This window comes from Mchenga conophoros, linkage group LG11 (assembly GCF_057382185.1).
Source record: "Mchenga conophoros isolate Kocher_MC1m ecotype Shallow Benthic linkage group LG11, M_conophoros_male_GT1.1, whole genome shotgun sequence".
Lineage (NCBI taxonomy): Eukaryota > Metazoa > Chordata > Actinopteri > Cichliformes > Cichlidae > Mchenga > Mchenga conophoros.
Window position 1 is genome coordinate 37583553 of NC_140536.1, and position 26241 is coordinate 37609793.

A 26241-nucleotide genomic window follows, 5' to 3' on the forward strand; every position below is an offset into this window, starting at 1 on the left:
TTTTAAAAGATCCTCAGATTCTCTGCGTCCCCGAGACCTCAGAAATAAAATCAGCTGAGGTCGTCTAACGTGTCGCTCTGGGCGGGACTCTGTAAGAGACGGTCAGCAGGGAAAATAAACCAAAGACGGCATCAGTGAACACAACGAGCAGCAGCGACAGGAAGCACCGGCTACGTGAGGAGAGTGAGGCGTGCTGGTGCGTGTGGACTCGTCTACTTTTCCTTAAACATGACACTAATTGAGCAGCCGGAGGATGGCGGTCAGCTGCATTTCCAAACAGCAAAGGCTTGAGAAGGCGCTCTTCATGCCCGGTTTCAGGCCCTCACACACCTGCACAGCTGAAGTGGATCCTGGACAAACCAAACGCGCTGCAATCTGCTGCTGCTTCTCCCTCCTTTCCTGCAGCAGCGAAAGCTTCCCAGCAGAAGTGCAGCCAAACACGGCGTGTTGTTTTCTGAGGAGTCGATCAATAACTCTCCAGGACTGCGAACGACTTCAGTGTTTGTTTGCTAGCACGAAAGTGTTTTGGGTGTGAGCCGCCACAAATGCCACATAATTAGGAGCACGTTATTAATTTTCATAGCTGAAGTACAGAAGCCGACTTCGTCAGCTCAGGTGGATGCTCACCTGCAGAGCAGCCTTAACGAGGAATTTTGAGGATTCCCTAAAATGTTGAACTCTTCCTCGCTGACTCAGCTCGGCCTCGTCTCCACCTCCAAACACTGACTCGATGTTCTTCTGACTTTTTATTTCTGCTGCTTCAGTTGGTCAAACAGCGACCGGCCCCCCCCACCAAGCCTCTGCCCCCTGACCCCCCCGCCCCCTCCAACCAGGTACGCTACCTGTAGTGTGTAGTGTTACTGTCCGTCCCGTTTGTCTGCAGTACGTGTGTGTGTGTGTGTCGTCTGTTGGAACGTGTTGTCACTGCTGATGTAGCGCTGAAGTTAAAACAGAACCCCACTCAGCAAAACTGGAGCTCCGCCTTCTTGGTCTGTTAGTACAGTGACCTCACAGCAGCCATGTTATTGGTTGGATGATGTCAATAAAAAGGCGCCAGCAGCACAAACACGGTCCAGAGGTCCAGTTCAGGTGAAGCTAGCAGATACCTGTCAGTCAAAGAGGCCACGCCCCTAAAAGTGCAAACTTTAATCCTTAAATACAAATTAGCAGAATTCACCCTGGACTGACTCACTGCTGCCTCTGCTGGATGTCAGAGGAACTGCAGCTGCTGGTGCTTCATTTTCAGGTCCCGCCGCTCCAGTCGAGTCATAAAACTCTAAAATATTTAAATCGAAAAACACAAATAAGAAATAGAAATACCCCCTCACACCTCCCCTAATGCAGCAGGTGGTCAAGTTAATCTGAAGTTCCAGGAAACTGTTGGTGCCAATCAGCAGGTGAAACATCTGCCTGACAGCCTAGTTTGTCTGACCCATGTCTTTCCTGCCTGCATGCTGCGCTATCAGTCTGATATGAAATAACATCTCATTAGTGAGTCAGACCTCTCGGTTTCACGTCAGTCAACAGAGAATTTCAAAATAAAGCTCAACGACCTCGAGTCCTCGCCACCTGCTGTGCTCTGTTTCCTCCTCACGTTTCCTCGTCTTTGTTGCTGAAGCTTCACTCTTCTTCCTCTCTTCTTCCTCGCTAACCCTCCAGCAGCTGGTGAGTCGACCAGCTCCGCCCAACAAGCCTCTCCCCCCTGACCCCATCACACCTGGACAGGTACGCCCTACCTGCATGCTGCTAGCTGCTAGTACATAGAGAGCATATAGTAGTGCTAGGAGCTGAAATGGTGATGAGATGGATCAATCACTGTGATTACTGAGAGCTGATGGTCAGACTGGCTGTGTGAGGGTGTGATGTGATTGGTTGGCTGGAATCATGCCCAACATTAATGAGGCGTTCAGGAACGCAGGTGAGCGTTGGGCATGCAGGCTCCTGATTGGATAGAATCACCTGTTTTATCATTTCAGACTTGGTAAGTTTCAAAGCTGCAGCTGATTCATTCGTAAAGAGGAAACCAATCAGCCGTTTTGATTTAAAAAATCCTCCAAGCTTCTCCGTGATGTCACATTTCCTTTGAGCCAGCCGAGCAGTTACAGGTGACACTCATTTGTTTCTTTCTGCAGGTTTCTGTTCCACTCAAACCTCTAGTCCCAAAAAAGCCCCGCCCTCCAGCCATGCCGTCCAACCCCTACCTTCCGCCACACCCCGTCTACAACTCCAACAGTAAACCGCCGCCACACGGGGCAGTCGCACCTGCTGCTGCCGGACCCAACAGGTACACCCGACAGCTTTTTGTCTCTTTCTTAAAGCTTTCTGATCTAAGACGATGACGTAAGTGTACTTCCTCAAGGTTTCCTGTAATCTGACAGGAAGAGACACGAGGACATGTTTGCATCATGAGTGAAATTGCAGCTGTGTTTGAGCCAATCCGCTCGTCCAACAGACGAAGAGTGGAGCTAATCGTTCAACATGTACAGTTGTGACTTTTTAACAGGAAGCTGCTCTTTTTGTAAAGTGTTGCACAAATGCCAGGGCGTGAAAACGTGCGAGTGAGGGTGGCGGCTTCCTGTGGCGGGTATGCAGCAGGGCGGAGGCGCTGAACTCGCAGGAATCTCTGCAAATTTGATTCAGCATCACACCTCTCAGCACATGAAACTAAAACAGCGTCAAGCATAAACAATAAAACCTGAGAAACCAGAGTCACAGGCGCCAGTTTTGGGCGGGAGATTTTTAGGCCTGAAACGGTTTGAAGATGTAAACGTGTTGAAACTGAATTTGAAACGTGTGCAGGAGCTGTTTGCTCCGCCGAAGGCCGTCTCTGATGTTAGCCTTAATGTAAAAGTGAGCCGTGAGCAGTAACGTCTTCTCTCCTCTGTGCAGACGGCCTCCTCTTCCTCCGCTGCGACCCGCCGTCCCTCTGAAGGTGGAGTCCTCTCCTCCGCTCTGACCCCCCGGGTGACCTTTGACTGATCACAGAGCAGCTGAAGGTGGAGATGATGGAGATGATGGAGACTCGCTGTCACCGGATTTCATCCTCACGAGTATTAATGAGCGCTGCTGTATCTCTGGAGTTCAGTGCCTTGCTCAGCAGCACCTCGGCAGCGGTTAATGTGGATGTTTGGGTGACGTCACGTTCATTCAGTGCCTTGCTTAAAGACCCTCGCACCGACCTATGATTAGTGGTTTCCAAACTGTGGTCCGCGGCCCATCTGCAGACGTTTCGGTTGTTTTTTTTAAGACGTTGTTTTTAGTGAAACTTTGTTTTTTTTAAATAAACGCGTATGCGCCCGGACAGACTTCCTGCCTGCTCCAGGATCTTCTGATCAACAAAGACTTGGATGAATGTTCGAGTGGGCAGCAGGAGATGAGTCACAGATTTGCTACGTTTTATTTTCTGTTACAGAGAAAACAGATTTTTCCACTTTGCTCGGAATATTTTTATGAAGATTCCCACACACAGGCTCGAGTCGCTATTGGACAACATCCTCGCTCTTATTTTGAAAGCTGCACTGCTGCTGACCCGAGCCCAGCTCGTGTTTCCCTACAGACGCCGTCTCTGCGTCCGCAGCTGGCGATGACTCTGTGCTCCTCCCTCTCCTGGGATACACAGTGAGCTGGACGAGCGACCAATCACACCCTGCAGCAGGTGTACAGGAAGTGCAATCACCAGCTGAGCTCCGCCACAGTCAGAGGAGAGGCGGCTGACGACGGCTCCTCCTGGCACAGAGTGGGCACAGAGCAGCGGTCCGGTGCGTTGTGATCCATGCGTGACTTCCTGCCTCACTGATGCCGCATATGCAGCGTCACTGTGCAGGAAACGCCGCTGTCAGGAAGAGCGACTGCGAATAAAGCTGTAACGCTGCTAACTGTGCTGACTTTATTCTGAAAATGTCTCCATCCTAACTTTCACGTATTCACAGGAATAAAGTAAGACGAGGCTTTTGGCCGTCATCACTTTGATCTCAGAGCTTCAGCCTTTATTTTCCAAATGTCACAATAAAGGATCAGGACTTTATGCTGTTACGTAATGTCAGTGAGCTTTTGTTTTTTTAAGGTTTCTACTGTACAAACGCTGCTCTGATGGCGTCGGTCTTTTCAGCTTTGCAGGTTTTATTTTAGTGCTTTTTATGTACGTGTGTACTTTGACTTTATTGTGAAAATCTGAGGTTTTTGTTCTTTTCTTAAATGTTCGCCACACCTCTCTCGCCTTCGCCCGCATGTTTCTACACCTGCTGACTGTGTTTAATTTTGCTGGCTCGTGTTTTTTTTATTTTCTGAACCCGCCTTGAGAGCAGAGACAGCAGGAATGTGCGCCGATCGTTTGTAACGTGACACCAAAGAAACGCTGGGAGACTAAAGCGATGAAGATTCAGAGGAAGGTTGATGTGAGCTGCTAAAGGAGCAGTTTGCAGTTTAACCATCGCCTCGTCGCCTTCTCGCTTGCAGCTGTGTGACGTGCTTCAATTTAAAGACATCTGAGAAAACGTGACTGTTGCCTTTTTGTAGTTTCTGTCCTTGGATCCTGGAGGTGGACCGAGCGGTCCCCATTCACCCCGAGAGGGCTGGGGGTTGATTCCTGTCCAGCCTGTGTGCCTGCTATTAGATTAAACTGCAGTGATGTGAATAAAAGAAAGTCTGACGCCTCAACTTCAGTTATTTTGTCCCCACAGTGAATAAATGTTTCTAGGTGGTGTTCAATAGAACAGACAGCTGCTGTATTCAGAGCAGATTCACATAAACCTACAGTAAAATAAACATATCAATAAAAGATATATATATTTGAAACAGCCTGGCCTTTCTTCTAGAGTAAGAGCGGATGTGCACTTTTTTTTTCATTTATTATGAAAAACCAACGCAAGAAGCATGGAGGGTAAAACCCCGAGTCTGAAGCCTCGGGCTGTCGTCGGGTTTGAGTGACTCTGTCTGCACCAAGTGACTGAAAAACCTGGTTATTCCTCCTGCTTCACTAGAACGAGCAGAAGCTACAAAATGCACTTTGCTTTTCTCAGTTTGACCTGAGACCCTGAACTCAGGAAGTGTCGCTGAGGTCAGATCATCTCTAAGCCTCCTGCGCGACCGCAGGAACCACGGACTGTCGACACAGAATAATAATAATGGATTGCATTTATAGAGCGCTTTACAATGCCACTATTCATTCACTCTCACATCCACACACTGGTGGAGGCAGCTACGGTTGTAGCCACATCTGGACAAAGGGTGCAGACACTGACTCCTGCTGATCAGTGCAGAGATCCCTGAATGTCACTGCTTGTTAGTACATTACAATAATAATTACATTAAAATGCTTGGACAGCACAAACAGAGTCACTCAGAGAGGCCACGCCCTTTGCAATGCAAACTTTAAGCCTTAAATAAATCTCAGCCCTGCAGGTCGCTGAAGCCTCGTTAATGTTTATGAAGCCAAACGTCATGAAACCTCTGAGGTCTGCTGATCCAGATCACTTTCTTTAAAAGTGTGGGAATAAAAACAAGAAAAAGAACAAGCTCACATTCAAAGGCAGGAAGGTGAAGTCCAGGCACTGACGAGCTTCTCCTTTCTCAGTTTCTGGCTCGTTTGTTTCTTCGTCGTCTGTACTTTTTCTTGTTTCCAGAGGGATTTTTCTGTCTCCCCTGAATTTCACAGCAGCGTCTGTTTGTCTGACTTCTTTGTAGAAGTGAATCTGAATAACGTGGGGAACAAAAGCTCTCGCTTTTCCTGACGCGGGCGACTTTCTGCAGAATTATGAACTCCACTGTAAATAAACTGTCTCATGGAGAATGTGAAAACAAGACGAAAAAGTCAGATTCAATCTCTCTCAAATAAATAAATAAAAACAGCTGTAATGCTCGGACATCAGAAGACTTCCTGCAGATGTTAGATTAGATGTTGGCTGCAGACTGAAAACTGGCTGATATTAAGAGTATTTACAGAGTGTGGAATCACTCCATGACACTGATCATGTTGCAGATGCCGTGAGCTGCTGTAATTATGAGGGGTTAAAGAGATTATGGGGGAAACAGCCTAAGATTTGTTTGTATTGCACATGTTGGGGCGATCGTGGCTCAAGAGTTCGTCTTGTAATCGGAAGGTTGCCGGTTCGAGCCCCGGCTTGGACAGTCTCGGTCGTTGTGTCCTTGGGCAAGACGCTTCAGCCGTTGCCTACTGGTGGTGGTCAGAGGGCCCGGTGGCGCCAGTGTCCGGCAGCCTCGCCTCTGCTGGCTGTGGCTACAATGTAGCTGCCATCACCAGTGTGTGGATGACTGGATATGTAAAGTGCTTTGGGGTCCTTAGGGACTAGTAAAGCGCTGTACAAATACAGGCCATTTACCATGTTTGTCTCCACGGCGACCTGTAACTTTGTAAACCCCCACATCCACCTCCGTCCATCACCGCCTCCTCTCCTACCACATCCACTCTAATAGAACTCCTCGGTTCCTCGGAGCAAGACAACATCTCCCGGTCTGACTGAAAGCATCCTCACATCGATCTTCACGTCCATTAAAGAGTCCAGCAGACTGTGAAAGTCTCTCTCTCGCCTCTGCCGCAGGAAAACCAAGCAAAGAGCACTTACAGCGGGCTCGGGTCCCACCGGAGACTTCCCTCCCCGAGCCGCATCACTGCCGTCCAACACAAACGAGCTCGGAAGCAGGAATTTCCTTCCTGTGTTACCTCCCAGCACACGCTCGAGTCTCAGATTCAGCTCGTGAAGGGCTCTGTTTTCAACATCAGATGGTGAACGCAAAGCTTCACGCATGACTTCACAGTCACCCGCCACTTTGTTAGGTACACCTGTTCCACTGCTCGTGAAAGAAAACATCTAATGGAAGCCACTCCATCTATGTGGAAATGATAAAGTTCAAACTGAGCAGCAGGTGAGTGTGGCGTGTTAGCTGGAGTCAGACACTGCTGATCTGCTGGGATTTCCCCTCGTAAACATTTGTAGAGTTTCCACAGAAAGATCCACAAAAGACAAAAAGATCCAGTGAGCAGCGGTTCTCTGGGAGAAAATGAGCTGATGGGAACAAAGTTACAGCTCGGGTCTGCAGAAGAGCATGTCTGAATGCACAGCATGATGGGCCATAGCAGCAGAAGACCACACAGTGTGCACATCTTCTGATGAGCGCTTCCAGCACACAGCACCTCAAACAGACGCCTGCCCAGCAGAGCACTGCAGCAGCTGCGTGGTGCTCTGCTGATGTTTCCAGCGTTTAGATGAATCTCTGCCATGAAGAATTAATGCAGGTCTGAAGGTGGAAGGACTCAAACCAGGTGTAACTAACAAATTGGCGTGTGAGTGTTGTAAGTTGCATTTTAAAGGTCATCACTCGTGCTCGGTGGCTTCTTCGCGTTGGAGCAGAAACTAGTTGAAGTGGTCTTCAGCGCTCGTCTCCACCGCGCTGGTTTGTAGGTCAATGCTTTTTCTTCCTGTACATGCGTGCCCCATGGGGTGAAACGGAAAAGCAGTGAGTTGATGAGGGCGGATGTGAAATAAGGTGAAGCACCGCAGAGGAACACGAGAAGCAAAGAGAAAACCAAAGTCTCCTGATCAGCTTTCAGAGGAACAAACGAGACTCTCATTTTGGCGTCTTTGGTGAAAATAAGTGTTATCTGCACAGCGTGACTCGAGCCAGCTCAGCCCAGCACTGAGGCTGTGCAGAGAAGCTTCCACCCTCCTCCCTCTGACCTCCGACCGCTGCGAGGAGGAAGCTGTGGTCGTGTTGCTCAGTGATCAGAGCCGCATTGACTCAGAGCTCGGCAGAGGCGACAGACGAGCTGCACGTTTAACAAAGCTCTGCTCCATCACCTTCACCAGCTCATCCATCATGGCTCTCCCAGCCGTCCTCCTCCTCCTCCACCTCCTGTTGAGCTCCGAGGGTTCCCTCTCTCCTCCGCGGATCTCCTTCGCTCTCAGTAAGTCCAACGCTTTGTTTTAATTTTGTGCTTGAGTCTCGCAGAGTCTCCGTCCCTCCTTTTTTATTGGACGGTTCTGTTTTTTCTTTAAAGGGAAAAAAGTTTATGAAATCTTTGGATGTTTTTTAGTTTTGCTCCCAAAAGCAGATTTTCTCAGTGCGGGCTTAATAATGATTACTGTGATGTGAGAGGTGATGTTTTCACATCTGTTTGTCTTGGAAAAACAATGTAAAAGCTTTTTTTGTTGCTTCAAAGTCAGCTGATTTTCTGTCCGCCTGCACGGCAGAGATGCGTCTGTTCGGCCTGATGGCGCTTTGCACGAACCATCTAAGGTCTTATCTTTGTAATATCTGCTGTGATGCGTTCACTTCCCCGGGGATCTGTCCTCATTCCGAGCTTGTGAAACAGAGTTCGGTCACATGTTCAGCTGAGACTCGTGAATATGACGAGTTTGTCTGAAAACAGGAAAATGATCTAACAGGAAAGATTTCACACATAGCTGCATGTTGCAAACATTAACGCACCAGCGCGCACTGCGGAATAATCCTTCGTTGTCTTACACCGGCGCCGCACTTCACCCACGCTGCGTGCAAACTGATGTATTTCACGTTTCTGACACCAACTCGGTCCACACAGTGTTTTTCTGTTGTGCAGTCACATGCAGCCGGGTCAAAGCTGTGCTGTGCGGGGCGTGGACGCACAGAGGAGTCGTGCCAGATGTTGTGTCAGCTGGACGGACTTTCAGAGCTATCGCTTTCTGTAGGCTGCAGCTGTGGCCGCGAGTTTTCCAGGAGAGTTTGTGCAATCGTTTGGCTTCGCACGCTGGAAACGTGTATACGTGTTTACAGCAGTGGGATCGAAGCAGCTGGGATTCATCATCAACTCTCGCGGGAACCTCCGCACTTCCAGATTCTCCCACCCAAACCCGTAATCCGAGCGAACTTCATCATTCTCCATTCTTTGCTTCTGATTCATATGTAAATGATGCAAACCCCATCGGGAGCAGCCTCTGTCACCTTCAGTGTAAAAACACAGCTGCTGGAGGACAGACTCGCACCTCCGCCAGCTCCAGCTCACTGGAACCAGTCACGTAAGTTAACACTGCTGCTGACAGGCAGGATGACAGACGTGACAGCATCCTGTCAGGCTCCAGAAGTTGGAGACAGGCTAAGTTTGCGGAGAGAAGCGTCGGGCTGAACGGCACACGACAGCTTCCGAGTCTCAGTAACAGCAGTGTGGGTGCAAAACGACCCCCGGCACCTTCAGCAGGAGGCCTGCACTCAGAGCTTGGTGCAACAGTCACTTCTCCATTTCAGAAAAGAAGTTGGGCCTTTATCGGGTTGAGCAATGGCATCAAGTAAACCACTAGCTTTGGTTAATCGATTTATTGGTAAATTTATTATATCCCAAAGCGTCACTATATCATCTCACTAGTTTACAGCTCCACATAAACTCTGTTAAACAACAGTTTGCTATCACTTATTAAAGGATGGATGAAGCTCGTGCCACTGCCAGCCAGCTTCTTGTTAACAGGCAGAGGTGGGACCAAGTCATTGTTTTGCAAGTCTCAAGTAAGTCTCAAGTCTTTATCCTCAAGTCTCAAGTCAAGTCTCAAGTAATGTCAGGCAAGTCAGAGTCGAGTCTCAAGTCACTGGTGTAAAAGTCCGAGTCAAGTCACAAGTCTGAAATTTTGAATTTCAAGTCCTTTCGAGTCATTAAAAAAAAGAAAAAAGCATGTTGCAGTTATGCTAAATGTAAATATTAGACCATGTAATTTTTAAATCTGTGTTTTTCTCAACACATGACAAAATAGTGAACTTAGAAAATATACACAAATTGTGAAATTGCACCTCTTTAAAATGCAGCTCAATTAAACCTAGCTCCAAGAATAATTTTCACCGACAGTTCTGAGATAAGCTGCATGTTATTCTTGGATGCGCTTGTAGGACCGGCTTTAAAATCGCATGACAAAAATATCATACATATTAAAAAAACTGTATCACCAACGTAGCCTGGACAACATTTGCTAGTTAGATGAAGTCAGCTATCTCATCGTAGCATATTTATATGCATATTTATAATCATACGGTTCTTGGAGTGAGTGCACACACTCATGAAGTTTAGTAACTTCCGGTCACTGCAACAAGCCCAGGTACAGTTTACCGACGGATGGGTGCAGGACCTTGAAATGCACCGTGTAGAACGAAAGACCATCGTAAGTATCATAAGTTTACCAGTCTCACAAATCGTCGTCATAAATACACATTCCTTAACCGTTTATTAATATAACCTTTGAGCTCAACGGTAATTAATTAGTAGTGGAAATAATTTCTGGTAGCATCACAGAAATGTAGCAGTGACAATAATACTGTATGCTGTAATCGTACTGGGCAATTAGTGATACAAAAAACCTGTTTTATCCTGTGAATAAAAGTATATGTTTTTGTCAGTGTACCATAATAACAGAAGCGAAACGCAATATTGTGTCAGGACAATTCACTATTTATGCACAATAAATAAAGGAGCATAGCGCGACCATTTCTGTTCAGCGCCAGACTTGCTTGTAACCTATATCACCAATTATGTTAAGAAAAATGACGCATTAACTACAACAGCAGACTGACCTTCGTGTAAATGCTTGGAGCAGACTAACCTGTGAGCTGGAGGGTTCTGAGACGTTATATTTGATCTTTGAATGGCTGCAATCCAGGCCATCCGTCGTGTCTTTGTTACTTCGGAAACATGGCTGAACAATTTCTCTTAAACGTCGTAATCCGATAACAACCGATCTCTTTACCCGTCGGCTTCCCGTGGCTGTCATGCGACCGGCTATTGCAGTTAATAATACAACAGCTTCTTGACATTTTTGTGTTTCTTTTTATCGCTGTATAACTGATTTTAATTGAAAGCCTGCGTGCGCTAGTACTTCTTGCCACGAGTTCCCAGAATCCTTTGCGGTTCTACCCGTGAATGACGTCACATTTTCAATCTCTATATAATATGCATGTTAAATTTTATATTTGGGGTGAAATATCAAGTCTTTTCAAGTAAACCGGTTCAAGTCCAATTCAAGTCCCAAGTCATTGGTGTAAAAGTCCAAGTCAAGTCACAAGTCTTAGAACATTTTTTCAAGTCAAGTCTAAAGTCATAAAATTAATGACTCGAGTCTGACTCGAGTCCAAGTCATGTGACTCGAGTCCACACCTCTGTTAACAGGTAACATGCGTTTCTTTCTGCTTCTCCTTTTTCCTACTTTAAACTGAAGCAGAAACTTTTTAAAACAAATATATGTGAAAATATATCTCAAATATGTCTGACCATTTAAAGGCCATTTACACAAAAAAGAGAAATGTAACACTGATGATTTCTAAACTCAGAATGACCTTAAAGCCTGAGGCTTTTTACAAAATGGAAACAGAATAATCTGTGCATGAAGCCTTTATTCAGTAAAGGATGTAGTCGTTGTCTTAAACAGCCCCTGAGAGCAACAATACACTTCCTGTCACATCGTCCTCCCTCCTTTCTCATTTTCTGGTCCACGAGTCAAATCGTTGATCTCCACTTGTTCCTGCCTGTTCAATGACTGTCACCAAACATTCAGATCCCTTCTAGAAACATCCCACAGTGAGTTGGCAACTGCAATACATACTGTATATATATATATATATATATATATATATATATATACACACATATACATGTTGTTGATGTACCCAAGTACAACCCTGGAGTCTGTCCAGAAGTTCTTCCTTTACAGTGTTGCTTGGTGCGCAGCAGCAAGGTATGGTGACTTTCTCATTTGCTAGATCATCTTCCAGCCTCTCCAGACTGGCTGCAGTTCACCGATGGCTGGCTCGTCCGGCCTGTATCAGTCTCTTCTGTCTCACGCTCGGCCAGTTTCAAAAGCCTGCGACTTTGACAGCCTTTTCACATGGTTATGGTTCTGGTTATGGTGGCTAGCGCCGTGTTTCACACAGCCTCACGCAGCCACAGTGACGACGTGATGAAAGTTTCTCACATCTCCCCCCAGAGCTTGAAACAACAACAACAAACAGCTAATTAAAGCACGCTGAGAAAAGGTTGGTGAGAAAACTTTTGTACATCTGTTAAGCTCCTGAATCCATATTCAAAACCTTGGAGCAATGCTGCACTTTAAGAAACTTTTGAATGTGCAACAAATTTGTTATAAAGGTCAAACACAAACAAGGGAGCCCGAGAAAAACGAAGAGCAGAAACCAAGCGCTGGACTCAGCACCAACACCGAATCAGAGGAGAGCAGATCAACGAGGACGACGGCACAGCAATCAGTGGATGAGGACATTAAACATCTTTCCTCTCTCTGCCAACACACACCTGTGACCGTGTGGGGTGCATCGCTGCAGCCACGCCATTGGCTCATGAGTTTCCCGGTCAGGCTGCTGATTGGCTCTTTGCAGAACTGCTGCAGAATTCTCTAGTTTTCCACTCATGATTCCTTCAGCAGCTCTTTAATGTCTTTGATTAGATGAGGTGTGTTTAAACGCTCTGCTGTGAATGCTGGAGAGGACGGCGGGGGACACTATGACATCATAAATCTGTCAGCGCACGCTGGCTCCTAAAACTGCAGCACACCTCACATCAAGCCGTTCGTCTTAGTGTTTTCGGGACTTTTGTGGCCATCAGATCGTTATTCATGCGGGCATTTAGTGACACATAAAAACCCATAAAAACCAGTCTGAGTCAGCGTAACTATGGTAACAGACGTTCATTCATGCCTGCGGTGAGATTGGAAAGCAGAAGTAAGTTGTGATGAAACCAGAACTGCGTATAAGACACAGTTTAGCAAGATTTAAGGAAGATTTCACTGCCAAGCATTAATGTTTCAAACTGTGAAACTCGATAAGCCACTTTACTAAATTTAATGAAGTCACCTGTCAACAGTCTCCAAGTTACAACATGCTGCAGGTTTGAGATCACCCTGGGTCAGCACACCTGAATCTCATGATTAGTTCATTACCAGGCCTCTGGAGAACTTCAGGACATGTTGAGGAGCTCATTCAGCCGTTTAAATCAGCTGAAACACCTAAAACCTGACGCCTGGAGTTGCCCACCCCTCCTCCAGGTGATCAAGTTGTTTGAACTGATCCTGCCAGGCCTCTCTGCGACTGCTCCAACAATCGGATCAACTCAGAACTCGGATCTGGTTTATTTAGTTCTTCTATCACAATAAAATGAGGTCAGCTGAGGCTGAGATGACTGCATGTTCTCGCGGTCGCTGTCATGGGGAAACGTATATATATATTAAAAACCATAATCAACCACTCTGTGGCATGTGTGATAATGAGAGGGTTTATATTTTCACCAGGTTATGAGCTAGAGTGAGGCTTCAAACAAAAAGCAGATTTAGTTAAAGAAGAGAGAAGTCGAGGGAAAACACAAAGGAAGAAGCTGTGAAGGGAACAGCGAACAAAAGCAGAAAACAGTGAGAGGCGTTTTGTTGCCGTCACTGATCCTCAGCAAGGATTCGCTTCACTTTTCTGTCCTTCGCTGTGAATTGCGACATGTCTGAGCTGCCCTGAGCGGCGCTTCTTGGAAAGCTGTTCACCGGCGCTCCTCGTCCTCTGAGACCAGACAAACTTCCTCTGACAGGACTTCTGCTGATCGGAGTCTGGTGTTTGTGATTAGGAGACGCTTTTCTGTCAGTTTGATCTGTTGGTGTTCAGATGATGAGCATTCTTTTGGTCCTGAAGTGGCTCCACTGAGCAGTTTCAGACCGTCCCTCTTCGGTCAGAATAAAATCGGACACTTTTTCTTTTTTCTGATGCTTCTTATTACTTTCAAGCATTCAGATTCTAACAACAAAAAACAAACAAACAAACAAAAACAATTTAAAAAGCACACGTGCTGAACTATTAAAAACAAGTTCAGTGGGTGCAGAGTCCTTAAAAACCTGTGAAAGGTTGCAGGAATTCATCAGCGCTCACATTTTCACCCCAGTACTGTGCAAAAGTCTTTGAGCTGCCCCTCATTTCTTTATATTTCTCTTGAAACACAGAATGGACACACATCTGTGGTTTTGCGTTGATGTTTTAGTGAATATCCTGTGAAGGTGACGTCATCGATCAGGCACGTTTGAGGTGAACAAGCCTCCGGTGGGTCGATCGTCGGACGGCTGTTTCAGTACAAAGTTAACGTGGTCACTGCTTCAGGTTCTCTGCTGACAGAAACATTTCCTTATTTTGTATGTCACAGATTCTCAAATCCTCCAGCTTTCAGATAATTTTCAGGTTTTATGACCTTCAGTGGCTCCTGGCAGTTTGCTGTTCAGTTATTTTATTTCAGTTGTTGGTATCAAACTAATCTCTGTGAAAAGATTGAAATATCTGGTAAGATTTCTGGTTGCTCGTTACATTGCGAGTGTGAGTCATGCTTTGGTTGCATGCAAGCTAAAAGTACGTCCCCAACCGGCCTCTTTTTTTGCAATTGTTGAGCAAAAAGCCTACATGACAGTTTTTATTCATTAACCGCACAGAGAAAGCATTGTTTAGGTGTGTTAACGTTTTCTTTAAGCAAACAATAGTATTAAAGCTCTTCGTGCCTTTGGAAATCCAAATATGGTTACCCTGTTAGGCTAAAAGTCTGCGACGCAAACGAGGGTCCCGTTAGCTGATGGCGACTTTACGTTTTATTGTCTTCGGCTACGTCCACGCCTACACGCGTATTTTTGAAAAAGCTGATTTTTCTGATGCGTTCGCAGCTTTCTTCCACACGTAAACGGCGTTTTCGGTCACTGAAAACAGATTTTTAAAAACTCCTGCCAGGATGGAGATTTAAAAAAACTGTTTTCACGTTTACGTGCGGACGAGGAAAACGCAGGTGTGCGCCTTTTGTGACGTCACGCTGTGCGCCACGTTATTGTTTCGGTGAAATGAATTTCTACAATACTGTTAATTTTACTCTCTGCAGCGTTTAAACGACTCAGTGCTGCTTCTATGCGCCATCTTTGTTTACTTGTTTTACTGTTTCTGATTGGCCAACATTTCTACAGGTTAGGAATATATCGCCACCTGTTGCTTGGTATGTTTCTGGCAGCGTTTTCCTTCGTTTTTGGCGTTTATGTGTGGACGTAGCCTTTGCACAAATATATCTGCATTCATAAATAATAGCCAGGAAGCGCAGGAAGTACTGAGCCAGCTTCCTGTTCAGTTCTTAAAAGCGTTCAGATGTAACATTCAAAACTCTAACGAGCAGAAAGCAGTACAAGTGAGTCGCGTCAGTAAGAAGGGGCCATCTTTACTCAAGCTTAAAGGAGTAAATCAATAAAATGTCACGTGATCAGAAATATTGCAGAGATGGCAGCAGTGCGACTGAGACACTGTAAACAAGTCTACTGAGAAATCTGCTGCTGAGATGTTTCTTATTTTTAAATCTTATCGTTCATATGTGGAGAGTTTCTCTGCAGCTCTGAACCACATCCTCTCCAAACCTGCAGCCTCACAAACAGGCAGTGCTGCTGTCTCTGTGCCGGTCAGCTGGTGAGTGAAGTGCACGACATGTTGCGGGTGCTCGCTGAGCTGCGTCCTCTCACCTCCTGTTGTAGTCTCCGTCTTTATTTATCCCTGTCTGAAGATAAGCTCAGCAGAAGCCACAGCGCAGAGCGAAGCTGTAAAACTTCAAAAGAAATCGCAGGAACTTTGTTTCGATGTTTTCATGTTTGATAAACTTGCTTTCTTTGGTCTGTTTGCACTTCTGACTAACACTTATCTAAACGTATCTCTTTAAATTGACCCGCCCCGTGTAATGACCCTTCTGCGGCGTCCTTAAAGGTTACAGAGCGTTTTCCCACACACGGCTCAGACACGCTGCGCCTGAATCACCCTGCGTGTGAGCTTGTAGAGCAAGGCCCTTATGTTTGCTTAATATTAGCTTCCTCCAAGTGTTTGCTGAGATCCTCAGGTTAGATTTCTCTTTGAATCTGCTGTGCATCCAGCCCCGAGTGTCGTCTTGAGTCCAGCTCCTGTGCAACCTGGAGTTTCCTCAGACGGTAACAGCTGCTGTGGTTTCTGTGTGTTTGTGTCCAGACTCCACGGAGAGACCTCTGCTCCACTTTGGCCACGGTGACCTCCACAACACCACCGCTCTGCTGCTGAGCAGCGACAGCTCCACTCTTTACGTTGGTGCACAAAACGCCATCCTGTCACTGGACGTTAACCAGAGTGATGTCATCAGACTGAACAAGAAGGTGCTCAGAAGAAACTGTTTGAATTTTACTGAAATATTATTACTTTTACTGCTGAGGTCCCGTGATGCCCAACAGTTCGTCTGTGTTTTGTTCAGGTGCAGTGGAGTCCGTCTGATAAAGAGACATCGGATTGCACGGGGAAAGGAAAGGATTTAATGGTAAATATAAAATCCACACACAGCAGCAATTGTGTATGAATATGAACACTTTTTCTTTTCACTGTATGGTGAATTTTCACCAGCAAGGAACAATCCAAATGTATTTAACGCTGCAGAGAATTGAAACCCCGATTCCTGGACCACATCGCTTCACTCCACGTTGGTCCCTCCCTTTTCTACCTGGCCCTAATGTAGCTGGATATAAAAAAGCAAGAACACCCACCAAAGATAAAACTTTGAGATATTTTAACCAGAAGAGCTTCGTACTGTTTAAAGCTGCGGAGGAGTCAACAGGAGTACGTATGGGAGAGGACGTAAAGGAAAAATGTAGAGATTTTATTCAGTTTCTGTTGTTTTGCAGAATGAATGTCCAAACTTTATCCACGTGTTGCAACCTCTAAACTCCACCCATCTCTACACCTGTGGCAGCTACGCTTACAGCCCCCAAGAAGCGTACATCGTAAGTTCATACATGCTGTCAGCTTCAACCAAGTCTATTAACCAGATGAGAAAAATCTTATGTCCTATATAAATGCTTCCTAACAGCTCAGACACAGTTGGATGTTCAGCTGAGCTTTTGTTTGTCTTCATCAGGACACCCAAAGCTTCTCCATTGTCAAAAAAGTCAGCGCTAAAGGTCGCTGTCCGTTCAGCCCCTTCGAGAGGAGCGCCGTCGTCATCGCAGGTCAGTGTGCTGAGTTGCAACTTTCCGCTGGGCTCGCATTCAGCGATAAAGTGGTCAAACCTCAAGCTGTTTGCACGTAACTCAGCAAGAATCTTTGCAGAGTTGATATTTTGGGGATGAGGAGTGCTGCAAAATTTGAATCTGAATTTAAACTACTTTTCATTATTTTGTTTTTTATCTTCCTTTTGTTTTGCAGAAGTTTAGTTTCAGTTCTTTCCAGAGTTTTTTTTTTTTTTTTACACATTTCAGTTTAGTTTCAGAGTAACTGAGAGTGAATGTTTAGCTTTTATTAAGTTTCAGTCACAGTTTTACTTCGGTTCTTTTTTTAAAATAAAAATGCAGTAATGGAGTATTCAGTTTGAGCCAAAAGTTTAGCTTTAATTACATTATAAATGAAACGTTATTTCTCACTTAATTTCCATATTTTCTTGTGTTTTTGTTGCAATATAAGTTTCAGTGGAGAAATCTGTAGCCTTAACTTTGTGACCTTTAATGTGTAGGATGCAATGCTTTCAAAAACAAGTGGAAAACTATCTGATTCACGTTGGATGTCAGTTGCAATAAAAAAAGTTTTGTTTCACCTTTTGCACAAACCACAGTTGCATGAGAGAATTTCATATGAAGCACAGCATCTGTGGGTGGCATGGTGTCACTGGCTGTGACCCACAAACCAAACAGCAGCAGGGTTTACTCTCTGACACGGAGCGTGCCTGTCATTTCCTTCCCTGTGCACAGCAGCGCGTACTGTGTTATGTCCTGCATGCACTGCATCAATCTAATAAAAGAGCCAAAAATATATTTAAAAATGTATCAGATGTACGGCTGTTTTCACGACACACTGGTTACTACGATCGCTAATGCGAGGAATATTAACACTGATGTGCGAGTTGGCACACATGAATAATACACAGTACATAATGTGTACTGTGTTGTTATTTGACCAAAGCAGAGCAGCATTTGTTGTATGTTCTCACGTTAATATGTGCTTTAAAACAAACACCCGGAGCTCTCCTGTTTATTTATGTGCAGACGGCGAGCTGTTCACAGCCACAAAAACCGACTTCAGAGGAATCAAACCACAGATTTTGCGATACTTCAGCAAAGACGGCCGTCCAGACGTCAGCCTGGAGACGTCGATCCGCCTACTGGAAGGTGAGCGAACATGATCAGGATAAATCAAGCTGTAAAAAGCTTTGTCACAAAGAAACTAATGGGTGCAGAAACTAAAAGAACAAACTGGACTTTTCTGCTTTACACCTGAATTTCACTGCAATTTCAGGCAAATGAAAAACCCTAAAATATGGCATCACAAACACACAAGAACCGGACTGAAACTAGCGTAACAAATTCCATTTCCCCCCGATGACCCAGAGTTGTGGTATGACCCACTTTGCAGGTCTACATATAGGCTTGCTCCGCCCCTTTTTCACCTCTTAGCTCATCAAGCAAGGAAAGCAGAAAACTCATATATTTAAAGAAGGACTAATCTAAGTGTAGTGTTATGTGTAAGCTTCTGCTGTTACCCTGATGTTTGGTAGATGTCCCCACGTGTGGCTGTAACTGCATCACGCTTTAGTCCATATCACACTCATGGATCTGCATCAGTGTCATCGAATGTGGGCTGTTGGCCACAAATGGTAAAAATAATTACTGACATCTGTCTCACACACCTAAATGCATATCTGTGATAATGTGATATGTCTCACCGCTGAAACCACCACTAATACAGGAGCACGCGTAGGAGTCCTGTCACACCCCCAAACTCAAGGTGGTGAAAGAGAATTATTTAAAAAAGCCACGTGTGTGGGATTACTTTAGTTTTTGAGCAGGTGAAACTCAGGCCTTGGTTTCCAGCCTCAAGTTGGAGTGCAGTTGACATATGCAGTGTAATGATTGGGGTGTCCGATCTTTAATATGTTAAAAAAAGTAGCTTTATAATCTATCCTGGACTCAGAACTGTGCAAAGATGGGACTGGAGTCATCCACACTGGTGTTCAGGTCTCATCTTCTCATATCTGAGTCTTCGTCAGCATCTCAGTAAAACTGTCCACTCGACGCACAAACCAAAGCACCTGTCCAGTTACCGGAGCCTAGGTGTCTCTTCATTGTTCCTGTTTAAACAGGTTCCACATATAACATTTGGTGCCACTAAAGACCAGGATGAAGGACGTCACTCTTCTACACATCCAGCTGACCAATGTCAGCCAGGGCACAGTGTTTATGCTGCAGCATCCTGCATGGGCATGGTAGGGCAGGGAGGCCAAAGCCTTAGTGGCAAATATAAATCGTTGCACATTCAGTGCCAGGTTTTGTACAAATGGACAAACTCTTCTTGGCCCTTGGAGGTTGGGTCTATGGGGTCCGAAACAGCAAAGGTTCTGTCCGGTTCAAAGCTACTCTGCGTCTTTGTTGGAGCTGCTGCTCCTCCTGAGCATCCACAAGCAAAATCCTCAATTATTAGGTCCGCCTACTAAAGCTCGGATATTCCTGTGATGAGGTTGTTGTGAAGTAACTCAAGAGACGTGTTCCTGACATTTAAACTACATTTTTATTAATGAAGAAGCAGAAAAAGCTTCCCATAACCTGCTGCAGTAGCCTCGATGTGAATCAGCGTCTTACACATCGAGGCAGTGACTCTGCCAACACTTAGATGTTGGTCATAACTACTGTTCTTTAAAACACTGACATGGAAAAACCACAAAAACCTCGTAAACATGGATCAGACATGTTTGTGTCAGCTCAAATACTTTCAACCAAACCACAGCTGTGAGGTCTGCAGAATTCCCTGCGTTCTGTCTCCAGCTGCTCATTTCCTCTTTGTCTTAGACGTCGCAGTGTCTTTGTCGTTTTAAAAAGTTATGTCTGCTGCACATAAACACATCATATTATGTGTTGACTCTTTCTCCACCCATCGGTCTGTCAGCTGAGTACTTTGTACGCTCCAGATGTATTCAGACCACATGGCACAGACTCTGTTCTGTACTCACTTCCTGCACTTCTGTATTTCAGAGCCTACATTTGTCAGCTCATCACTGGACCCAGCAGAGGGGAAACTCTACTTCTTCTTTAGTGAAGTTGGAAAAGAGTTCAGTTACGTAGAGGATCTGAAAACCGCTCGGGTGGCTCAAGTCTGCAAGGTGACAGCAAACAGCGAGAGCGCATAATGTGAATGTGCGTATTACCATTAATATTACATGAAGGATTGTTCTGTGCTGGTTTTACAGGATGATGTTGGTGGAGTGAGGACTCTGCAGAAGAAATGGACGTCCTTTACCAAAGCCACTCTGCTCTGTCAGTTTGAGAAACAGCTTCCCTTCAATATTCTCCAGGATGTGTTCACCCTCCCGCCACCAGAGGGCGGCGACATTGCTGACACTCTGTTCTACGGTGTCTTCACGACTCAGTGGTAGGTAAACAGGAAATAAGAGGGATGATGTTTGGATTGTTCTGGTCTTAAATGTTTTAACTGTCACATTTTTTATTAAAGCCATGTTTACATCTAGTTACTGCCAAATAAACAGCTGAGGGTCAACCCCCGAATTTCCCAGCTTGGATGTTCAGATGAGTGATTGGTGGCTGCTCTTACAAAGCGTTTTCCATGCTGTGGTTCTGCCAATTACTTATTTGGGACTGAGCGATGAAAACCACATGAGCCAGGGTGGCATGGCTCCATGGTCGACAAACACAAACTAGTAGCAGAAAAAGAAAAATGGTCCCTTCCTGCCTGCCCAGGGGGCCCGATACCCCAGAGACCCCCTTCACAGCTGAGAGATTTAGTGTACAAGAGCAAATTTGTGCCGTCTTTATGTTCATGCGTGAGACAATTTCAATAAACCAAGTTTTTAAGAGACAGTCATGTTAAAATAAACAGTGGAAGATCAGAGGAGTCTTCACTGGATCATCGCTGGGCTGACATGAGATTCTTTCTTGAACTGCGTCTTTGGGCACATTTTCCTTTAATGTATGGGATATTTGGTAACCATGGCAGCGAAAGCAACAGAACCATCAAATTCAGCAGGATCTCGTGTATGTCCTGGTTTTAGGCCAATCATTGTTGACTCAAATAAAACAAACCCACAACTTTAGCACGTTAGCTCTGTTTCTAAACGTACCTGTTCAAGTCAGGACGTCTCAAATCTGTCTTAAGGACGTCGAGGTAACCGCTGCAATCTGGTTTATTTCAGGTCCAGAGGTCCAGAGTCTGCAGTTTGTGTCTTCAGACTTGAGGACATCAAAGACGTGTTCAAGGGGAGCTACAGGACCTTCGTAACGGGGACCCACCAGTGGAGTACGCAACAGGAAACGCACAGCTACCTGGGAACGGTGGGGGGGTTCATTTCTTTCTAGACTTCCTGAATCCTCAAAGCAATCGTAAAATCAAAGATAGATTTGCTAATTTATGTCAGACATACTGTAAGCACCTTTCAAGTTTCCATCTGCACTTTACTAAAAACGTTTCTTCATTAACCCGCTCGAGGAGAATAAGATGCAGCAGAAAATGCCATAAAAACAAAAATGATTTAATGCCGTTTGTCATAAAACGAGCTGTGTTTCCAGATCTTACTGTTTGACCCTCTATGTTCTCCTGACAGTGTGGACTTGGCAATTCTACTGACGCTGTTTTGGGGGAAGTGAAGAAGAGTTTCCTGACCACAAACCCTGTGACGCCTGTCGACAAAGGTCCGGTCGTCGTCTCATCGGAGCAGCAGTACAGTCGCGTGGCTGTGATGAGAGCACGCGCAGCCAACGATGAACAGCATACCCTCCTGTTCCTCATCACAGGTGAGACTGTGAACATAGACGAGCCCAAGCAGTCAGTGCATGGACATGTGATCAAAATGATAGTTCAGTGATGTAAACGGTCACATCCTGCTTGTAGTAACGAGCTTTGAAGGGTTGTTGTGGTTCTTGCATGACTTAAAACGACTTATCGCTTCTCTCTACTGTCCAAGAGTCTGGATTTCTCCACAAAGTGGTTTTGCTTGATCAGGGTCCTTGGGTCATTGAGGAGATTCAGCTCTTCGCCCAGCCTCAGATGGTCCAAAGCGTGGTCCTCTCCACCTCCAAGGTAAACTGCACAATTCATTGACTGATCAGCAAACAAAGCATCCTGTTCACATTCAAATGTTTTTGACTCGCACCCAAAAAATAAAAAGATCAAAAGTTAATCTTAGAGAACTACTGGGAAGCACGAGCCTTCATGCGGGTGCAGGTAGAGATGTGTACAGGACGACTGCGTCTCACAGATTTGAACACCTGCGCTCTGAAACCTGAGAGATCTGTCAGATTCGCATTCGTCCGGCTGACTGTTTCTCTGCTCCTGCAGGGAGTCCTCTATGTGGGGACATCTGAAGGCGTGACTGCCGTACCCGTGGCCAACTGCTCGACCTACACAACCTGCAGTCAGTGTCTCCTGGCCAGAGATCCTCTGTGTGGATGGAGCCGCGCTAGCAGGGCCTGTGCCCGTGTGCATGGTGGTCATGAGGACATGTAAGTAAAACTCACTCTGAGATAGTCCAGAACAGATGTGACCTGCACATACAAAATAAACCATCAGCTTTCTTTAAGATTCCTGATTGATATTTGTCTTTTTATCTACTACACTTTAAGAAATGAGTCTTGAAATGATTAGATGCTTTAGATGAAACCATCGCCGGCTTTTCAGCCCTGGATAAATAACACTAACATTTCTGAAACCCTGATTTTAGTTAAAATTATTTCAGCAACAATTCAGCCGCAGGACTCTGGCAACCGTTGTTGTAATAATTGTAATTGTCGCTATTCATTCATCGGAGTTGTCTTTGCAGCGCTGAGAGTGATGCCACATATAGCAGATACTCTCTGGTGTTTCTGACACGTAGACCATCAAAATGTACACGTCGCTGCAGCTCGAAACCTATCACCTGTGTTTATTTTAGGACTAGAGTAAAATAGAATCGCCCTTTATTGTCATTGTACACATTTAAAGAAACTGCACAAAAGCAATACATTCTCTAATTTAACAAAGCTGCAACCACCTGAGAAAGAGGGCTTTATTTAATGTGGGGACATTAAATTAGGTGATGAATGGGTGAGCTGGAGCTTCGACCATGCTTAAAGCTGCAGGTGGAGCATGTCCTGTGAAAGGATGAATGTGGAAGCAAAGGGCCAACAGCTCTACAACCAACGGACAATCTGCAAAACATGAAGATGTAAAAAATGTTCGAGGATTTTTTGTTGTCGTGAGAAGCTAAAGGTTCACACACAATGTTGTTTTCCTTTTCAGGGTTCAGAACCTGGAAGACAGTAATGTGGACGACAAATGTCAGGGGCAAACCGAGGCCGAGAAGATCACAGGTGATGTACAAATCTGTTGGCAGATACGGAGACTGAGAAATTCTGTTGAACGTATTCTGGAAACAAGCTCAGAGTTTTAACCTTGATGCTGTAACATTGCTGCCTGCAGTGGTCCGCGCTCACATGAATGAAGTGGTGAGGCTTTCGTGTCTGACACCTTCCAACTTGGCCACTCTGACCTGGGCCTTCCCTCAGTCAGAGAAGCTCTTCATCCAATCAGATGACGGCAGTCTCAGCTTCGTCGTCACTAACGACACTTCAGGGGTCTACCGCTGTGAGGCAGAGGAAGCCGGGTACAAACAAGTAGTTGAAAGCTATGACGTACAGCTGATGCGCTCTAACTTGACCCCAAGAACCCATGAAACTGCAGGGCCGGACGAGACCTACGAGAGCATTGTTACCGACGATCCAACAATGTCTCCGACACGGCTCATACACACCAATGAATACACCACCGATGACAGAAAGAATGGATTTACAACCAGTCCTACGGGCAAGGTGACCTCCAAAGAACATCGCGGAACAAACAGGAACCTTCAGAGCAGTAGTTCTGACACACAGTACGGAGTGCAGCTCGACGACGTGACTCCGAAGGAGAAGAGTTACTACGGTGAGCTCGTAGGTGTTTCACTCATGCTGGCCTTGTGCATCTGCATCATGATTCTCGGATCGCTCCACATGTGGCAAAAAAGGAAAGTTAGTCTCGGGAAGGATCCACTGGTCACTCCGGAGGAGGGCGCCAGCATAAACAGGCCTGTGGAGATCTGCTCTCTGAGCAGCCGGGCGGAGCTCGAGCCTGAGCTGAAGGTGGTGGAGTAACTGAAGACGCCTTAACTTGCAGCTGGTTTAGCCGGACAGTTATCGCCAAAGACATCGTGAAAGTAGGAGAGTGTAAGAATCCTTGGAAAGCAGTTTGAGATTTTTAATGTTTACCTCAGTATTTGAGTCGTGTTTTTACCGCAGCCTAAAACCAAACGTCGCGAGCGTGTCGCAGATGTGACTGAGACACAGGGGGATACCTCACAGTCTTACAGTAGCACCTTAACCCAAGATGGCTCCAAGCTAAAGCATAATGATGGGACCTTTATTTCCAAAGTGAACATCGTGTTTTATTCAATAAGACCGTAAACTCATCAGGAAAGAGTTGGCTGAGCTCACATATCAACGGAACAGAGCGTTGTTTTCAGATGATTCAGACGTCTACATGATTGGACTCGTTTTCACCCCCTGCTGGCGAATTAAAAGACTGCAGGCGTAAAGCACCTTTCAGCCCCATGAGCTACAGTTCTGTAATAATTATAGAGGAAATGGAATAAGTCTGAAGTCTGAGGTCTCAGAGCCGGTGGACTTAGGCTAATGCTGTGAAGCTAGCTCTTCTTATTTACTTTAATATTAAATACGCTCATTTTGGCAAAGGTTTGCCTGCTGAACAAGACAAAGAGGTACCTGCTTTTCTTTAAAGTGGTGTAAAGTGTAAAGCTTTGAGTCTCAGTGCAGTTTATAAATGGCTGGTATACAAACACGTCCCCCCTGTGCCGACAGAAGCAAGCAGCTACCACAGAAACTGCAGAGTTTGGTACAGACACGTTCTCTGAGGTTGTCTCTTGAGGTCCACGGGAACCTTTAATGCATCTGCTGCTTGATATGAAATTTAAGAAAACATTTGAATTGTTTCTGTTGATGCTTGAGTTTCAGGGTCCTTTTATTTCCTGATGTTTGTAGGAGTTTTGTGTTTTGTGTCTGTTAATATTCTTTGATTTTAAATGTCGGTTGTGGAACCACTTTTCTGTTTTAACTCAGGGCTTTGAAAACGGTGATAAAGGCAGCGGGTGTGTTTTATTAGTTGACATTAACGATGTCTTTAAGAATGGATTGAACAAATCATCCTGCTTACACGCACTCGTTTTAATCTTTTACATTTTTTATTTAATAAGATCTCTTTTGAATTTACAAGGCAGGTCGACTTAACCAGGACAAGGATTTATTTTTTGTGTGAAACTGTTCAGTTTTTATAAAATCTTGCCTCATATCAAGAAAAAGCTCACTTTTTTCTATTTAACATTTCCTCTTCCTGTTCTTGAGACGATGTTTTAATTGTTTGTTTTAAGTTGTATTTTAGTTTTTGGTTATTTTTCTCAGTGACGTGATTTCCGTGTGGATTTTTTGCACGCTACAGAATTTCTCTGTAACTCAGGCAAAATTGAATCTAGTCTTAGTGAATCCGATGCATGTTGAAGGACTGATGTTTTCATGTGTGAATACTCGGATAAATCATCTATATGCATTGCAAAGATTTAGGCTACTAGAAGAATATATTTGTGTTAAATGAATGTGCACAGTTGTCAGTCACTGTATGTGAACGAATGTATGTAAACTGTTAAATGTGAAACCTGCTTTGAATGTAACACGGGCTAAGATTCAATAAAACAGTCAATAAATCCATGCTTTATGATTGTAGGTATGAATGAATGTCGCCCCCTTGTGGTGTAAGTGAACTACACACGTGAACTTGTCGAGGTTAAGAAATGAGGCGACTGGTCATTTCTTTCCTGGTATGTTGGCGTAAGATAATCTGGTGTTGCTCAGGCCTAATGTTGAATGTCCTCTATGAGTTGAAATCACCTCCATCGTTACTTGATCTCCAAAATGTGAACAGTCGTCGATAAATCGCGAGCAGAAGATTTATCTTAATTTGATCACCTCATTTGGCAAAATTTCAGGATATGCCTTCATCTAAAACCTGTTAATGACAATTTCACATATCTTGGATTGACTGTCCCTAATGATCCCAAATTATTTTTATCCATATTAAAGCATAATATGGAGTCATGGAAAATTCTTCCCTTATCCACGATTGGTCGTATAAATTCCATAAAAATGGTCTCTCTTCCTAGATTTTTGCATCTTTGCCAGAATCTTC

The 26241-nt window shown here is 45.1% G+C and overlaps 2 protein-coding genes across 8 annotated transcripts in view; both read left to right on the forward strand.

Annotated features, from left to right (window-relative positions):
• adam15 (ADAM metallopeptidase domain 15) overlaps positions 1–4642 on the forward strand; it is a 27315-nt gene extending 22673 nt beyond the window's left edge. For 5 of the 7 annotated variants that reach the window (XM_085292811.1, XM_085292813.1, XM_085292812.1 and 2 more), the window contains 2 exons: positions 2133–2284; positions 2890–4642. In XM_085292811.1, coding sequence (XP_085148937.1) covers positions 2133–2284; positions 2890–2956 — 219 coding nt within the window. In that variant the 3' untranslated portion in view covers positions 2957–4642. Of the gene's footprint in view, positions 1–764; positions 834–1659; positions 1726–2132; positions 2285–2889 lie in introns of all 7 variants that reach the window. The other 2 variants (XM_085292818.1, XM_085292819.1) reach the window with 1 other exon arrangement.
• Positions 4643–7467: 2825 nt separating this feature from the next.
• Positions 7468–25778, forward strand: LOC146564996 (semaphorin-4B-like). Its single transcript, XM_085292827.1, has 14 exons — positions 7468–7921; positions 15982–16142; positions 16238–16300; positions 16662–16760; positions 16895–16985; positions 18015–18137; positions 19995–20122; positions 20210–20391; positions 21170–21308; positions 21578–21767; positions 21938–22053; positions 22312–22475; positions 23251–23321; positions 23431–25778. The coding sequence occupies exons 1-14, from the start codon at positions 7834–7836 to the stop codon at positions 24138–24140; spliced, it is 2325 nt and encodes a 774-aa protein (XP_085148953.1). The 5' UTR covers positions 7468–7833; the 3' UTR covers positions 24141–25778.
• Positions 25779–26241: the final 463 nt, after the last annotated feature.